This window comes from Schistocerca americana, chromosome 4, assembly GCF_021461395.2.
Source record: "Schistocerca americana isolate TAMUIC-IGC-003095 chromosome 4, iqSchAmer2.1, whole genome shotgun sequence".
Lineage (NCBI taxonomy): Eukaryota > Metazoa > Arthropoda > Insecta > Orthoptera > Acrididae > Schistocerca > Schistocerca americana.
This window is the reverse complement of record NC_060122.1, coordinates 762,824,046-762,836,693: the sequence shown is the minus strand read 5'-3', so window position 1 is coordinate 762,836,693 and position 12,648 is coordinate 762,824,046. Positions and strand designations below refer to the sequence as shown.

At 43.8% G+C, this 12,648-nt stretch overlaps 1 protein-coding gene across 1 annotated transcript in view; it reads right to left on the bottom strand.

Annotated features, from left to right (window-relative positions):
- LOC124613784 (dendritic arbor reduction protein 1-like) overlaps positions 1 to 12,648 on the bottom strand; it is a 242,515-nt gene that overhangs the window by 207,032 nt on the left and 22,835 nt on the right. Inside the window, exons 2-3 of the mRNA XM_047142502.1 lie at positions 4,664 to 5,120; positions 417 to 915 (exon numbers count right to left, since the gene is read on the bottom strand). Coding sequence (XP_046998458.1) covers positions 417 to 915; positions 4,664 to 5,120 — 956 coding nt within the window. The remainder of the gene's footprint in view (positions 1 to 416; positions 916 to 4,663; positions 5,121 to 12,648) is intronic.

Sequence of the window (12,648 nt, the reverse complement as noted above, 5' to 3'; positions counted from 1 at the left end):
ACTATATTAAAGACAAAGTCTGCAACAACAACCCCAAAACATTCACCGGGTCATGCGCCACGTCATCGCCAATGATGGCAGGCATGTCGAACATGTCATAACCTAATTCTGAATATCTATAGTGACGTTTGCATGTTGAATAAAGTGTATGAACGCCTTAATTTGCAACTAATTTACGTTTTTTTCATATAGTTCAGTAATGGTCACCCTATACCATAGCGTTGCCTGTTATCAGGGTAGGAAACGGCTGCAGAGTGTGGCGTGGGACTAAGACAGCACACCGGCGATGCACAGTACGCTCTTTACCTCTCTGCCCCGAGAGAATTATGCACTCTCATTCTTACTTCCACACCACTATATAATGAAAAATTAGCTCCAATACGGGTGTCTTACGACGGTGAAAGACACATGCTTACCGATGTAGTCGCAGTGGTGGATCCGCCTCTTCTCGAGCTCCGGGTTGTTCCGTCGGTTGTACTTTGGCGTGGGGGTGGCTGCAGCCGCCAGCACCGTGGCTGCAGGTGGGGGCGGAGGCTGCGGGGGCGGCTGCGGGTGCGGCGCCGGCGCCTGCGCAGGGTAGGGAGGCGGCGGCGTGCGGCGCGCGCCGGGGGAGCCGGGATCCGACGCGGGCGGCGTGGGCGGCGGCGCGAACTGCCGCGGCAGCAGCCCGGGGGCGGGGGTGGGGGCGGGGACGGACGAGCCGGGGGCGGGCGCAGAGGCGGAGCAAGAGGGGGAGCCGGAGACGGAGGCGGCGACGCCGGCCAGCTTGTAGGACAGCGACGGCGCCGGCGCCGGCGCGGCCGCGGGGACCGCCCCCACCACCACTGCCGCCCCCGCCTGCTGCTGGGGCTGCGACTGAGGTTGCAGTCGGTGGTGCGCCGGCTGCGGCTGGAAGTAGCTGGGGTGGAGCGGCACCTGCAAAGCCACTGCGCGTCAACATCTCAGCACCAAAACTTTCGTAAGAAAGAAAAATACAATAATAAGAGTCTGGGACCACATATTTACTGTGCAGTATGTCTACACGATCTAACTGTTTTTCCTTATGTTTGATTAAACTGATCAGATTATGGCCGTCTGGTTATTTGTTACTTCGGTCTGGGTGTTCATATATATGGTTTTTTACATCATTGTTATATAAGGAATCACAGCTTCAATGTGATAAATATGATAATGCAGTATTAGAAGAATTAAGAATGATCTGAATTCATGTAAAGACAATGTGACGAACAGTACTGACTGGGAACTGCTAGCGTTAATACCCCCAGTACCAAAGCCATTGCTTTCGCCGCTGCTAATAGTAATAATAGAAACTATAATAATAATAATAAGCGGCAGAGGGAAAGGTACAAATGTGATATTTTCTGAGAGAGGCAGAGAGATTTAGTGCACTAACGAAGAGCTTTGGATATGAGAAAGATCTAGTCGGAAAGAAAGATTATAAGTTGTAATGAGGCAGCAAGTGCACTGAAGCTAAAGTAGTTATCCAGTTATCAGATACAATGAAAGAGATCATTCAATAATCGGAGCTCTGCTCCCGAAAAGATCTTCGAGAAAGAGGGTGAGCGATGAAGCGGGACAGGGAAGATTTTGCTGTGAATTCGGTGACTTGTGTTAGTCACACATACCACAGCTCTCCTGGCCGTGTGCAAGGAATGTAAATCGTATGAGAGATTAAGTGATTGATTGAGGACGTTCTTTTTTACGACGTATTCACAGAAGCAATCCACAATGCCACAACAGGTTTCGAAGAGACATTGTTCATCATAAGAGTGTTAAAAGTCAAAGAAGGAAGATAAAGAATGGTTATAGATGCCTGTCTCCTATTTTTTTGTCTCTGGATACTCCAGTGATGACCACTGGCTAACATTGTGAAATGCTTTTTTGAATGCTGAGTAGGATAAAGAAGATAGATACAGAGAGCGAGTGAGAGAGAGAGAGAGAGAGAGAGAGAGAGAGAGAGAGAGAGAGAGTGAGTGAGAGGGAGAGCGTGGACAGCATAGTTGGCACTGAGTATGGCTCAGCAATGAAGAAGGGAATAACAAAGGTGATGAACAGTAACAGAAAGAAAAAAACAACTTGCTGAGTATAAATATTGGAAACGACACAGAGGGCAATTACGTAGCAGATTTCTATCTAGGAAGAGAGATTACACAGGTTAATCGGACAGATCCAAGCCAAGAAAGCTTTATTGAGTAAATCAGCTTTATTGCATTTTTTTTCAATATGCTACCTTCGATCAGAAACGGTAATCTTCAGATGTATGTAGTTGAGTAAGCAATCTATCGAATCATGCAGAAACTGTACATCAGTGTTCCGATGTTAGCAAGCTTTCGTTCTTGCAGTATTCCGAACTGTAGTTTCTGCACGTCGTAACGCAGGTATGAAGATGATCACAAGTTATGGAAACTAATCGTAAAATATATGCAACTAAGACGGAAAAGTGGACAACATACAAATTTTTAAATGTTAACATAGTCTCAGAATCTACCCGCGAACAATACGAGGGTGCTATATCCACTGATATGTGTCATTTTACTGTATGTCTTTTAATTTTCGAGGAGTCGTCTTCAGAAATCGCTGCATATACTAAAAGCCTCTGCATACTAAAGGTGAGTTTCACTACGCGAGCCATATGAAATTATTTTTTCCTGCATGAACGTTAATTAAAGCTGAGTCCTTACAAAGAAAATATGGTGGAAAATATAGCACCAGGAAGGACAAATATAACAAAGTAACTTTATGCTGAAGATTAGTTATTGCAGGACAGTATTTGATCTCCGTGATTTCAGTACCATGTGAAACCGCTCCCTGTAGCAATCAGAGCTTTTACATGGAACTAAATGGGGCGAGGACTTGTCCTCTACGCAGTTTCCTAGCCCTTACATAAAGCACCTACAGATTGCTAGAAGGCAGTATCGGTTAAGCAGCGTTTCCAGCCATTTCCCAGACATTCAAGATGCTCGACAGTTCAGTTAATCACGTAATCCATGGAGTAAGTGTAACAAGTAATTCTCTGAAGAAGCACTCAGAATGCCACCTTATGGTGTGTAGTGGAGTGTAGTTTGTGACACCCACCCCCACTTTCATATTCTAGTCGTGAATGGTGCGTGGGAAGAACTATTGGTGGTAAGCCTCCTAGTGAGCTAGAATCTTTCTAACTTTGCTTTTATGGCCATTTCGCGAGATATACTTTGGAGGAAACAGTATACAGTGTGGTCAGAACAAAGACTGAAGAGCTTGTAAGGGTGCTTCAAGATAGGTTGTTCTCAGAAATAATTGTTAATCCTTTCGATTTAATTAGCATTGAAGTTAGCCAGTCAGGTCGTTGCGCGCACAAATTCAAGAAGCTTTCCAGAGAAATTGTCGCCAAACGTGTTCTTCTTTTACTTTTGTTATTTCATGATTTAAATTTATCACTTGCGAACAATGCACGTTTTGACTGGCAATAAAGAATTTGAAAAAGTGGTAACTCATGCACCCACAAATGCCTATGCATTACCGCATTTTACTGTCTGCCAAGTCCTAGAATTGGCGCTCGTGACGACCTGACTGGCTAACTGCAATACCAAATTACGCTGGACCGGTGCAACGTATTTTTTCTTTTCTTTTCTTTTTTTTTAATTCTTTGTCAGCACACCCTCCCCTGCAACCCTTTTCAGACTGTTTCTGACCATCCTAGTAGTGCTTGACTCTTCGAGGAAATACGCTCTCGGAATTTAACAGAGAAACACACCAAGACGCAGAACGGCTCTCTTATAGCCTCTACATCTGGAGCTGGCTGAGCATCTTAGTGACTCTTTTCAGCTATCTACAGGAATCGGTAACGAAAAGCGGTGCTCTTATTTGGATATTCTTTATTTCCTCTATCAGTTCCATCTAATACGTATCCCAGTACTGCTACCTCGCCCGCCCGGCTAGCCATGTAATACAACGCGCTGCTTCCCGAGCGGGAAGGCGTGACGGTCCCCAGTTCGAATCCGCCCAGCACATTATTGTCGAGGTCCGGTGTGCCGTCCAGCCTGTGGATGGTTTTTAAGGCGGTTTTCCATCTGCCTCGGTGAATGCGGGTTGGTTCCCCTTATTCCGCCTCAGTTACACTGTCAGCGATTGCTGCGCAAACACTGCCTCCACGTACGCGTACACAATAATTACTGTACCACGGAAAGATTGGGGTTACAATCATCTGGATCTGGTATGAGACGTTCCTGCGGGGAGGGGGGGAGGGGGTCCACTGGCTGGGGGAGGGGTCCACTGGCTGGTGGGGGCCGAACAGCACAGTAACCTTAGGTTCGGTGTGTGGCGGCGGTGATGTGGGTGGATTGATGTGGCCTGTTGTAGCGGTTGTGAAACACTAAGCGCTATGGCGAGACGAAGCCTCTCCGTCGTTTCTAGGTCCCCGGTTCAATACACGCAATAGACACACTGCTACCTCTTTTCTGGTGGCAAAAACTTCTTGACAATTCTTCCAATGAATCTCAGTACGGCGCCAGCCTTAATGCGAAAAGCCTCGTAGAATTTCGGACGCCATCCAGAAACTATAGACCAGCGTTCTCGCAGGATGTGAATTTGCGGAAGGTAGCATCAGACCCATCCGAACGTTGACGATTCAACAAAAGTATCATGTAATACTGGTGGGACAGTCTACAGGAAGAATGCCACGTACCTGCAGCCGGTCTATGTCGTCCGGGGACTCCATCTTGACGATGGCGGCGGCGAGCATCTCCGCGTTCTCGGGATCCAGCTTCTGGATGCTAGAGGTGATGTCCTCCCAGATGGCCGGCCTCAGGAAGACGTCGTCGTCGGGGGCGGCTGCTGGGGCGGTGGCCAACGAGAAGGCGGCGGCTAGTGCGCCCGCCCCCGACGGGTGACCCACCGGCGAGTCACTGGGGGCGGGCGCCGGCGCCGGTGACGACTCGAGGTACGGGTCGTGGTGGTGGAGCCCGTGGTGGTGGTGATGGTGGTGATGGTGGTGGTGGTGCGGGGGATGGTGGTGGTGGTGGTGGTGCAGCGGCGACTCGCGCTTCACGTCCGGCTCGACGTCCAGACAGCGCAGCCGGTCCAGCTCCGGCCGGCACAGCAGCGCGTCCAGCTCGCTCGTCTGCAACGTGATGAAGGGCTGGCTGCACAAACAGCGAAAGCTTGGGTCGAGTTACTGTGAGGTGCTGACATCTGTGAAGACCGGGAGTGAAGGTAGGAATAAGGTACGTGGTATGTATCTGTCCTTCACTGTTTACTACATAGAGTGCTGAATGTCCTCAAGTGTAGAAAGAATAGAATGACGGAGCTAAATATTATGGCAGGTAATCAGAGCTAGATTTTAGAAGCCAGAACTGCAGAACTTTGCCTTTTGCTGGCTATGCTCTTACCAAAAGTGCTATGCAGCCTCAAACCACGGCACTACTTCTCTCCTACAATTTGAAACCACTCTCTGCTGCACAGCAAAAGAAATCTCTCGCGAAACAAACTTTCCAAGCCGAGCGTTCCGTGCCTTTTCCAGGAATGATGGTCCATCAACTTCCGTACTTCATCTTAAAGCTCGACAGACTCACCCGGACAACTGTATGTCCTGTATGGCTCCTAATGAGTCAGTTAAACCTCACCAGTTTAGATTGTGAGAACAAAGCAGTGCAATTTTCCAACCACTGAAGATTGTACATGAAATGTATAGAGCCAGCCATATCAAATCCAATATTGGCATAGCGTTTCTTATGAATAAAACGAAATATTTCACACGTTGAAGATGCTATGATGTTTTCTGAGGAACAGAGAACTGCACAATCAGTAACTGACAACGCACACTCTTGTAATTAAATGAAGATTAACCCAGACCTGTAGACAGGGAAGATACCACCACAGTATCGTCCTTCTGGACGATTATGATTTTAATTGCTGGTAAGCGGCACACAGACTCAAATGGGACAGCAATAGGCACGGATATGAGGAGGTATATTTGAAAGATAACAGTGCAGAATTAGACACAAACAGGTCTAGTGACTTGTTCCTGTGTATGCCTGTTTCAAATATACATAAATAAAACACAACGACACCAATCGCTTACCTAAATTTTCATTAATGACACTTTTCTGAGCTTTTTTCCATTATCAGCCAGTAGTTAGAGCGTTTAGTTCAGGTACATTTCTGTGGGTAAAGCCAGTGATTTCGAAATTTGTAGAATGTGTCAGGTTTATCATTTTGTTTGAAGAACGCTTTTTGGTAGATCAGTAAGAAGAAATTTTTGGGAATTCGTGTGATATTCCTGTAGTATTGTGTATGTTAATTGTGTGCTTTCTCGACAACCCAGCAGCTGTGTTGTACACATTCACTGTTTACAGCCACTTTTAGCAGAGATGTTACAGGTGTTAAGTCCCTTTTGCATAGAGAGATGTTATACGATAATGCGTCTTATTATATGCAAAAATGTTTATGGAGTTATACATCAGGGGCTGGTTGTCTTCAAACTAAGGACTCGTTTGGCGCAACTCTACACGCCATTCCATCCTAAGGAAGCCTTTCTCTCTCTCCACAACTACTGCAACCCTTATCCATTTGAACCTGATTACTGCAGTTAAGTCCCTCTACAATTTTTACAACCCAGTAGCTTGGCAGCAGGAATGAAGGAGGAGAAAGACTAATTGAGTCTGGAACTAATTTCGGATAGTAATATCGAACACTTTGTTCAAAAATCACAAGAGCAATACGTATACTTGGAAAAGACCGGGAGATACGGGAAAATTTCAGTTAGATTACTTCACGGTCAGGCGAAGATTTCAAAATCAGATATTGGATTTTAAGGCGTGCCCAGGAGCAGATACAGACTCAGATCACAATTTAATAATTATGAAGAGTAGGCTGGAGTTGGGAGACTAGTTGGGAAGAATCAGTGTGAAACGAAGTGGGATACGGAAATACTAAAAAATGAAGAGATATGAATGAAGATCTCTGAGGCTACAGATACTGCGGTAAAAAACAGCTCAGTTTGTAATTCAGTTGCAGAGAAATAGACAACTCTAAAAAGGGCAGTCACAGAAGTTGGGAAGAAAAACATAAATGTAGGGAAGCCAACTGCGAAGAAACCTTGTGTAACAGAAGAGATAATTCAATACATCGATGAAAGGAGGAAGTACAACAATGTTCAACGAATTTCAGGAATATAGAAATACTAGTCACTTAGAAGCGAAATAAGTAGGAGACGCAGGGAAGTTAAGGTGAAATGTCTGCAAGAAAAATATGAAGACATCGAAAGAGATGTGATTGTCAGAAGAACTGAATCAGTATACAGAGAAGTCAAAACAACCTTCGGTGAAATCGAAAACAAGGGAAATAATGTTAAGAGTGCATTAGGAATTCAATTGTTAAACACAAAGGAGAGAGTAGATAGGTGGAAACAGTACATAGAAGGCCTCTATAAGTAGAAGAACTTGTCTGAAACCGTGATAGAAGAAGAAACACGAGTCGATATACAAGGGATAGGGGATTCAGTGTTAGAATCAAAATTTAAACTAGCTTTGGAACACATAAGATGGGATAAGGCAGAAGGGATAGATAACGTTTCACCAGAATTTCTAAAATCATGTGGCAACAAAATCACTATTTCGGTTGGTGTCTAGAATGTATGAGACTGGCGATATACCATTAGTCTTCCGGCGAAACATCATCCACACAGTTCAGAAGACTGAAAGAACCGAAAAGTGTGAAAATTGTCGTACCATCAGCTTAACAGCCGATGTATCCAAGTTGCTGACAGGAATAGTATACAGACCAATGTGAAAGAAAACTGAGAATGTATTAAATGACAATCAGTTTGGCTGTAGGAAGGGTAAAGGTAACAGGAAGGCAGTTCTGACGTTGCGGTTGACAATGGAAGCAAAACTAAGGAAAAATCAAGATTTTCACAGAGTTTATCGACCTGGAAAAAGGTAGGTAGTGTGAAATGGTGCAAGATGTTCGAAATTATTAGGAAAGAAAGAGGTAAATACAATACACAATATGTATAATAACCAAGAGGGAATAATGAGAGTGGAAGACCAAGAACGACGTGTGCGGATTAAAAAGAAAAATTGTCTTTCTCCCTTACTGTTCAATACGTGCGATGAAGAAACAATGACGGAAATGAAAGAAAGGTGTAAGAATTGGATTAAATTTCACGATTAAAGGATTCGATAAGACGAAAGCAATGAGAAATTGTAAAAATGAAAACCGCGAGAAACTTATCAGAATTGGTGATCACGAAGCAGATAAAGTTAAGTTGAGCGAAATAACCCGTGACGATCGGAGCAAATTGGATATAAAAGGCAGGCTAGCACTGGCAAAAAGTGTACTCTTGGACAGGAATAATTTTTAATTTAAGGAAGAAATTTCTGAGAATATATGCTTGAAGCACAGTAGTGTATGACAGTGAGACATGGACTGTAGGGAATCGGGAACAGGATAAAATCGAGTGGACTGATAAGGTAAGGAAAGAGGAGATTCTCCACAGAATTGCTGAAGAAAGGAATACACGCAAAACACTGACAAGAAGAAGGTACAGGATGTTACGACATCTGTTAAGACACCAGAGAATACCTTCCATGATATTAGGGGCTGTAGAAAAAAATTCTGGTTAAAAAATATAACCAACTAATCTTCAGCGCTCTTCTGCAGCGGCAGCATCACGTTTTAGGAGGTTCCCCTCTTGTCTGGGCATCATCCACGTCAAACTACCGTTACAGACTACGCTCCAGACAAGTTCTACCAGGAGAGACTTACGAAATATTACTATGATATTCGATGTCACCAAATTTCTCAACGTCATAAATATTTGTTAACGGCAGTCCACATTTTATACCCTGTTTCGTCATAGTGAGTTAACATTTGTGGATATTTGATACTCAAATAGCTATTTTGTTTATTATCACGGTTTATAGAGTTAGGAGCTTATTTTGTTACGAAAACATGAGGTTTATATCTTCATCTCGCATGTTGTTGTATCATATAACAGCAATAGCACTTGAGCTGACAACAGAAGCATCGTGGTTTCATGGTAAAATAAAGGGCAGTTGCCCGTGCTGGAAATAGTGACAATAACCGAAATAAGTACAGTAATAGGTCTAAAAAACGGTGACACCGTGGCAGCAGGAGGAGCAGAAACCATGGCAAGCTGTATAAAATATGGAACTTATAAAACTAGCACCTCACAACAACGCGAGGTACACTATTAAAAACCTGTTGCTGTTAGTACAGTAAGAGCTAAAAGAAAGATGCAGGAAACAAAAATAAACAGATATGCCTTGCACAAGGCGAAGATTCTCTCCTACTTTTCTCTTCAAGCACGGAAAACAAGAAGAGTTGCAACAACAAAAAGGTGATTGTAATAGCACACTGACTGAGCGTTTTTTACATTCACATCTGGCGCTTAGCTACGACATTTAGCTATGAAACGTTCGTTTCCATTCCTTTCCACTCGCTTTTTAGCGACTGAAAATCAAATATGGCACCCACCAACCGTACGCATTCGTGGTGAATGTGAACGGTTAATTCGATCTGTCCTCTTATGAAACTGCGGGATAAAAGGGAAGTTAAGTTAGGTTGTCCTTTGAATTCAGCACAAGGCAGCTGTACTGACGGGTTCCGACAAAGGAGAACGCTTGAGTAGCAGGGTTGGAGGTCCATTGAAAAGACGCAGGTAATGGTAATGTCCGTATGCCAGGAGCGCTCTCGCACACAGAAGCGTTCAGATCGGCATGAGAGCGCACTTGTTACGGACTCGCCGTGTGAATGAGCAGCACGTGGGATGGCAGTTGCTTATGTCATACGGCAGCGTGTCCTTCGGCCAGCTTCTTAAACACTTCTCAACGAGCTTGTTTATACGACCTTGAAAAGCTTATACCAGCATCAGTAAACTTCCGCTGGATTTAGCAACAGCTGCATTCACAAAATGCAAATATCGCTCGAGAAACAACATTGCGCAGAACCTCTGCATCCAACTAACTCACAGATCATACACTAGCCTTATTGGAGACCTGGACGTCCTATGCGTTTTCTTGCAATTGTTGATGGATATTCATCTACAGACAATGAAATAATGTTTAGTATTCTTCAGGTGAGTATAAGTGAATCGCCGCTGTTCACGTCATACTTTAATGAGGTAGTGGATAGTGAAATGTGACGTCAGGCTTTTCGCAGATGATGCAGATATCCAGGAGGAAATCTTTCCGGGTAGCAGTATCGAGTTACATCTCTAAACACGAATGATACGAGCCTGTTTATGCAGGGAGATGGAATGCTGTCCTTTACTCGAAACGTAAAAGCGTGACACATACAATGTTAGATCAGGATATTTCCTACCGGCAACCAAAGGGTTCACAGATTACATAAATGTCCTAGATGATTGTTCTTAAGGTTATATATTGTGTATATTGTGCTCCACATTCTATGGATTTCTTTCAGTCCATCAAAAACCCATACGGTACATAAATAAATATCGGGAACTGCATTTTGTCATCCAAAGAGAGTGGATACAAACACTTGTATGCCCTATACTTCAAGTGTCTGAAGGCAAAGATTAACACAAGACATCGAATGTGTGACTGCTGAAAGGGTGAGACAGAAATCTTGAAAAATGACTGCAGACGAACATTCAATGAGAGAGGTGACACAACTAGCGAGAAATTCGTTTTCTTTTGAAGAAAATAATAATAAAATAAAAAATTTAAAAAGCACTTTATTTGGAACGAAAAAGTTTTGACCTTAAATGAAGTCTAAAATTTCTAGGCCTAAATTTCTTTCGTTACATGTAAAGCAAAGTACTTTAGAGAAATTCTGCTAGTTGTAGATGTCAGTGAAATGAACAAAAGCATGGCAGTGTTATTAAGGCATATAGTTTTGTTAAATTGTTTTGAATGTAATGACAAAAATTCCAAACCAGCATATATTGTCAAGTGACATTTAACTTGTTATTCGACAGAAAAATGAGGGTAGCCCATTGATAATGGAGAAACAAAAAAATAAATTTCGTTTTGTTCAAGACAGAATCTTTTCAACACGTGAACTGTTGAAGCAAACAAGGAAAGAAATAATATTTCAGAAGAACTTTGCCTGTGCTTGTTGATGATTTAAACGACCATCCACAAACAGATGATGTCACATTTGACGGGAAATATGAAAAAAATAAAGAGATGACTGTATTACGTAAATTCAAATACGGATGTAGTTTCAGTGTAATGGTAAACGAAGAGGAAACATTTCGAGCTAGATTTCTGCCTTGATCGAGCAATCCAGCTATGCTCCGTTAACGCAAGTAGCGTTGTTGACGCTCGGTAGCTCGGTACGGGCTTTTGTTGAAGTTTCGAGAACATACCTTCACCGAAGAGTCAAGCAGTATATTGCTCCCTCCTACGTATATCTCGCGAAGAGACCATGAGGATAAAATCAGAGAGATTAGAGCCCAAACAGAGGCATACCGACGATCCTTCTTTCCACGAACAATACGAAACTGGAATAGAAGGGAGAACCGATAGAGGTACTCAAGGTACCCTCCGCCACACACCGTCAGGTGGCTTGCGGAGAATGGATGTAGATGTAGATGTAGACGTTTGCCGGCCGCGGTGGCCGTGCGGTTCTGGCGCTGCAGTCCGGAACCGCGAGGCTGCTACGGTCGCAGGTTCGAATCCTGCCTCGGGCATGGGTGTGTGTGATGTCCTTAGGTTAGTTAGGTTTAAGTAGGTCTAAGTTCTAGGGGACATATGACCTAAGATGTTGAGTCCCATAGTGCTCAGAGCCAGCCATGTAGATGTTGTTGTTGTTGTTGTTGTTGTTGTTGTCTTGTTGATCAGATCGTTCTGTTTGCTTGTACGTTGGTTTGTAGTCACAGAGGCGGTACCCGTTAGGTATAGTGCCCCTTCTTGGAAGTACGTCTTTAGCTCACATACAGGATTAACGACCAGGAAGTCTGTATTTCCTCGCCTTGAGGTGGGGAACCGGCTGGACTGTGCGAGCGATGGAACACCTGGGCAACGACCGTAGCGTCTTGTAGATGGCGCTGAATATCACTTCTCCTGTTCTGACAAGACATTAAAAGATGACGCTTTAAAACACACGCAACGCTGGAATAGGACAGTACCGGAAAAAAGAAAATACCCGCCCGCAGGAAACTACCAGATTTCGTCAGTTTTTCTCAGAAAAATGGCTTAGCAGCGGACAACGATGCAGGTCTCTCCTCGACCTTTCCGTGAATTTCTCTAATAAATTTTACCCTTTCACGACCGTTCCTGCTCGTGGAGTCACGGACTATTTTTAGCTTCAACGACTTTCTACAGGCTGTTATCTAGTCCTATTCTCTAATACAAAGGTTGTCCGGGTTGAAAGCAGTGCGTCCCCAAAGACATTTCAGAAAATAAAATCATCTAAAATTACGCTAGTCAACTTTTACCTCACAGTGTAGTGAATGAAGAAGACAAAATTACTCTTAGATACCCACGGAACTTTACAACAGCCTCCCAGATCAGAGTTACGAGGTGAGTTGCTTTCATGTGCTATTTGGCCACTTTTTGTTATAAATCGCGCAAAATTTAAGAACAACGTTCGACTAATGGGCATCTTTTAAGACACTGAAGCAGAAAAGTGCCTAGAAGAGTCAGAATGTCGTAGCTATACTACTTTAGTATCGCAAAG